This window comes from Aedes aegypti, chromosome 3 (genome assembly GCF_002204515.2).
Source record: "Aedes aegypti strain LVP_AGWG chromosome 3, AaegL5.0 Primary Assembly, whole genome shotgun sequence".
Taxonomy (NCBI): Eukaryota; Metazoa; Arthropoda; class Insecta; order Diptera; family Culicidae; genus Aedes; species Aedes aegypti.
In genome coordinates this window covers 276447923-276453356 of record NC_035109.1, presented here as the reverse complement: position 1 = coordinate 276453356, position 5434 = coordinate 276447923, and the positions used below count along the sequence as shown (strand labels likewise).

The window sequence follows — 5434 nt, the reverse complement described above, 5'->3', positions numbered from 1 at the left end:
CAGTTATTAACTGAGAGCTTTCTTTGCCAATGTTGCCATTTTTGCATTCGTATATCGTGTGGCAGGTACGATTATACTCTATGCCCAGGGAAGTCAAGGAAATTTCCATTACGAAAAGATCCTGGACCGGCCGGGATTCGAACCCAGACACCTTCAGCATGGCTTTACTTTGTAGCCGCGGACTCTAACCACTCGGCTAATGAAGGCCCCAAAGACTATCCTGGAGAAAAATCACGTAAGAGTCTCTTAGCATTTCTCTGAAAACTCTAAAATTTTGCATAAGTTTTCACTGCAAGGATAAATAGGAAACTAGTGAACCTTAGAGACTATTTTAGTTGAAAATTTACTGCTCAATAGGCCCACCTTCCCCTGGTATTGGCTGATATCATTATTAAACATTACATAAAGATCCTTTGTTTCAAAAGAGTATTTATTAAATTTGTTCGTATAACAAAAATGCGATACATATTGAAATAAATCATACAAAATCGTTATTAAAAATAATATGTAAAAAAGAAATTATCTTACCATTGTCAACTAAATAAATCCAAAATATAATGACTACTGTTGGGTAAGATGTAGAATTCCTTACAGTTTTAGAGATCTCATAATAACGTTGAGATTGTCCTGCAACTGCTTCAGTTCAGCTAATACATTGGGATCAATCTTCCGCACCAGAGTAGGATCGACGGAATCCATTTCCGTTGGGCGAATCGAGAGCATTCCATTCTCGATCGGAATATTCACGTTTGCCGTTGCTTCGAGTATGCTGAAAAAGAGAAAGTTGCTGTAAGAATCTTAAACTTAAAGTTTGATAATTTTATTGAACGTACTTCGATGTGATAACAGGACTTCCGGTAATGGAGTACACTGGTTCACCCAGACGAGCATGGCGGATAAGGGCCAACGGTGCGTTGGGCTGTACTTTTGGAGTAATCGCCCCATAGATTCTATCGACACTGATAGCTTTGCGAGCATTTGTCATTGGAGTGCGAATCTTGGCTCTGAAATGGAATGAGATTTAGGATTCTTGAATTATACTACAATTATCTACTATAATGATGATCACCTTGAAGTGCGATCTTTTGCGACCAGACTGGTACCCAAAGTCTTTCCCAGTATGGATCGGTCCACCACGGTGGATGTGCTGTGGAAAAGGCTTTTGCTGACGACGGAAGTGTTGATGGCACCCGTTGATTTGCTCCGGCGACGATATTTAGCAGACATAAGTGGTCCCATGCGTTTGGATGTCGACGAAATGGTTGAAAGTCGATCATGTTCGCTTTCTTCTGTAAGGTAACCTGCAGGATAATGACCATATCCGAAAAAGGACACACCCAACCACCGTGATTGTGCATTAATTACAAACAGCAAAGAACCAGAGATAGACAAATTTGCAGAAATTGAATTAGGTACAAGCAATATTACGTGCGAATAAAGAAAGAATGAAGAACATTGATTGCGTCCAAGCTATTGCGACCCCATTGAAAGCAACGATGTATCACTTACCGTCATCCTTGGATTTCTTACGAACGGACTTTTCCAACATGATACTCAAATTGGCCAAAGCGGCAGTGCGGTCTCCGTAGAAAGAAGCATCAATCTTTTCGGCTTCTTCGTTCTGAAAGAAATAATTATTAAGAATACTGTTCAATTTACATAGTTCACAATAAATTGTATAGTTACTTACATATTCTCTGATCTGGTCAATAGTCATGCAGAGAAACTTCTTCGGGATTCGTGTTTTGAGAGCATCGACCAACCGTTGCACCCGATCCATTTCATCGCGGAATTTAAGCTCAAGATTTGCCAGCTCACATTCAACTGAAAGAAATGGTTCAACAAATAATATTCATTGCAAAACTGAGAATCGTTAACCACTAGAGTTTATTTTTTAGAATATAGGTCTAACATGCTTTTTTCAACATTTAAAAAAAGTAGAGATGAATATTATTTCTTCTTTGAATTCTAAAGAAGGGCAAAATACAAATTAAAAATAGAAATTCTTCCAGGATTTTTTTCAGCGATCCCTCCGGATGCTTTGCACTCTTCAAGATTTTTTCAAGAACTATCAATTTTATGTTGACAAAAGGCATGAGTTTATGAATTTGCAAAGATTTGTCATCTACAAACTACCCCAATGATTTGTTAAAAAAGTTTTCAACGATTCCAATATGTATTTTTCCTAAGAATAATTCTTATTGTCCTGGTTGGGCTGGTAGTGGTCGAACAGTAAAATAATAGTGACTTAGTGACAAAATTGAACATTGAACCAAATCAGGTCATCGAATAACAATATAAATGATGCATCATAACGGGGAAAAGTACCTACAAGCCTAACAAGAAGACCCAAGGTATGGTCTTAAAGTGTTATACCTATTAATTAAAATTCGAGACAAACTTACCATTGACTTCGAAGTCGCGCATTTTGTTTTCGATGCGGGTCCGTTCGTCTGCGGAGCCCCGCTTTTGGCTGACCAAGCGTCGTGTTTTGGTTCTCGTCATATCGGTAGAGTGTCCTTTATATTCACCAGCTGCTCCGGAATTCCAACTCAACGACGTCGATACAGCGGAAACGATAGAAAATTTAACAAAATCCGAAATAAAAGAGCAGATGGCTGTCTTCTCAGTCCCAGAATTTCCGTTGGCGATGCGACCTGTACGACGAATGTGTTGGGCTTTGTGGCGACGAATGAAAATTTGAAAACAAACAGCAAAGTACGAGCGGGACTCGACTTTTTGACGTTCGATTTTATTAGTGTGCGTGTTGCTACCAAACTTACGCTACCAAAACATTGTATCGAAATAGACCTGTTCAGAATCTTTTTCACGGAATCACAAATCTCGCGCAACTTTTCAAAAGAGCCAAACCTCAGATCGTTGTTTCTTCTAGCATCGCTTACTTGCGGTAAAAATTATAAGGGCCTGTTCACAAATTTCATAACGCTGAAGGGGTGGGTGGGTGTCCTTAAAATGTTACAGCTACAATTGTAAAACATTCTTAAATGAAGTGTTATGAGGGGGAGGGTGGGTATCAAAAAGCCCATTTTGGCGTTAAAAAATTGTGAATGAACCCCAATGTTGATAGCTTGAAATAAATGCACAGCACCACTGCTGCAGACTACCCACTGCATTTATTTCAATCAAAATTTGTCGTCTTTTTTACCATGGTGATGGAATAAGAAGTAAAGGCCGGTTTACAGTTCGGAAACGAGATTTCGTCCCCCATGTGTTTTGAATGGCAGTGGGATTTAGAAATCCCGCGCGGTAAAAAAAGTCTACACAAAAATCAAGTTTCTTAAAGTGTAAACCCACCGCAGAAAACGTCGCGGCATTTCAAAATTTGTGTAAAGACGCAAAACCGGGTCAATTGCGAATGAATTGATCCCTTAAGGAAATTATGCATTTGATTAGGCGAAACAGAAGCAACTGCACATAAAGATGGTTCAAAAAATCGTTTTTGCTCCACACCGCTCATTCGATTAAATTCTGAGTGTCCTCCAAAAATTTGAGCCCATTTGGTTGAAAACTGAGACTGCAGAAGCCTTTTAAAGTTTGTACGGGAATTACTGTGAAAAGGGCAAGCAATTCGTTCAATCGGTCATAAATATTTGCCCACGTGCTCATGAGGGTTAGAACAACGCTGATTCGTCATCAAACGTCAACATCCCACCGCAAAATCGCTAGTGTTTGGAGGGTATTTAAACACGTTGCTCGTGTTGTTGCCGTGAAGCATATGTATATGCTTCACCGACCATGGATCTGAATCGGATTGATACAATAAAATCATGATGCTGAATATCATTTTCCTACATGCACTCAATACGCTGATAATCGACATTTTGTTGCGGTGTGCTAATCGGAGACACCAGCTGTGCTTTGTTTTGATTCATTCAATCCCACGACGTCACTTCTTCCCATCCGTCTATGTGTCCTATGTAACAACACAAGAAGGGGAAACGTTGAGCTGTATGTAGGATATTTTGCTCTCTCACTGATTCTCCCTCAATTTTCCCCCCGTTTTTATGACAGTTTCGCCCACATGATCATGCGAGAGTTTCCCACTGCATGACGTGGTGGTGGTGACGGCTGTGTTGCAATCAGCACCAGCCATCGGTTGAAACAAGAAATTGCGGTGGGGAGGAATGATGACGATGACGACGCCGTCCATCTTGTTGTAGGAACTCGAGAAAGGAGCCCACGTCTAACAAATACATACAGCTTCTCCTCTCTTCGGTGATTGATCGCTCTGCAAATATGTGTGAGCAAGTCGCGCATGTACGTTGCTCGTGTTGCTGCCGGGAAGCATATTTATATGCTTGATCGACCATGCATCTGAATCAGATTGATACAATGACATCATGATGCTCAATATCATTCCCCTATATGCACGCAATGCGTTAATAATATGAAAAGAGATGTTGCAGCTGATCCAATCCAGCGAAACGGTAAAACATGGTTTGGCAAAAAGACCAAAATACAGTTTTGTGTAACTCATTCTCTTTTTGTCACTTGAGCGTTTTCAATTTTGCGAGGCAGTGCGACTCTGAAAATATCGACTGAAATGATTGAGAAGCAGTTATTATGGCATTCTATGCATCTAAGTAGTGTCTCAGACACGCTTCTACAAATAATTCTACCATTTAAACTCCACTCCAAAGCTTTATTCAGGAATATCCAATGTAACATTAGAATCGTGTTTATTCATAAATGTTACATAGGACATGTGGTTGGTTTTCTGATCAAAGGTCCAATGTAACAATTGATTAAAAGCGATGCAGTTTTGAACATTGGTCATTTTGTTAAGCTTTGAATAGATTAATTTGTTGTTAATATATTAGAACAAGTGTTCTAGTGTGTAGCTAAGTAGTGCAACGCAAATGATTTGCAATGATAATCTCGATTTGTTTACATTTGTTACTTAGGACGTTTTGAAAAGTTACGCGAGAATTGTTTGCGGAAAATCGCGAAGAAATTCTTTTGAAGAGCAACGCTTTGCAAACCTGCGCTTTTTATTTACCTTCCGACAGGCACATCAACCAATACGGTACCAATATGTTTGTAAACAGTTACACAGAGCTTGAATTGTTTCAATGTGCGAAGACCATACCCATTGTGGTAACCTTAAAAATAATGCCAATGCTATTATTCGACCATTTTAAATGGAAAGTATTGCGACCATACCGCTGATGGGTTACCTTAGTATCTGTATTCGCGTTATGTTCGACACCGTGTCAAGTACGGTCAATCTTTATGCGGGTGTATAGCATGTTATTACCGAGCAAACGAATAAATTTACAAGTTATTCAACAATGGTACGATGAAGAGAAGACACTTCTCTATCCCCCAGTGGTGATAGTTTTCATCCTGGTTCATTCATTTGCTTAGAAACAAGGAGTTATACACTCGCTGGGGGAGCGAGGAGGTTTAAAAT

The 5434-nt window shown here is 39.6% G+C and overlaps 1 protein-coding gene across 3 annotated transcripts; it reads right to left on the bottom strand.

The window, feature by feature from the left end:
* Positions 1 to 466: 466 nt before the first annotated feature.
* LOC5574691 (borealin) lies at positions 467 to 2727 on the bottom strand. 3 transcript variants are annotated; one of them, XM_021852613.1, is made up of 6 exons: positions 2406 to 2727; positions 1691 to 1824; positions 1510 to 1621; positions 1070 to 1286; positions 834 to 1004; positions 467 to 769 (listed from the first exon to the last, which is right to left on the bottom strand). In XM_021852613.1, the coding sequence occupies exons 1-6, from the start codon at positions 2503 to 2505 to the stop codon at positions 589 to 591; spliced, it is 915 nt and encodes a 304-aa protein (XP_021708305.1). In that variant the 5' UTR covers positions 2506 to 2727; the 3' UTR covers positions 467 to 588. The 3 variants fall into 3 exon arrangements, with proteins under 3 accessions (XP_021708305.1, XP_021708304.1, XP_001655256.2); XM_021852612.1 differs by having other exon boundaries at positions 1070 to 1301; positions 2406 to 2726; XM_001655206.2 differs by having other exon boundaries at positions 1070 to 1289; positions 2406 to 2723.
* Between the last annotated feature and the right edge of the window lie 2707 nt (positions 2728 to 5434).

Coding starts and splice junctions, on each gene's coding strand:
- LOC5574691 (XM_021852612.1), bottom strand. CDS start 2,505: ATGACGAGAACCAAAACACGACGCTTGGTCAGCCAAAAGCGGGGCTCC. Junction 1,302..1,509: donor TAAGAAATCCAAGGATGACG/GTAAGTGATACA, acceptor ATTATCCTGCAG/GTTACCTTACAGAAGAAAGC. Junction 770..833: donor AGTCCTGTTATCACATCGAA/GTACGTTCAATA, acceptor TCTCTTTTTCAG/CATACTCGAAGCAACGGCAA.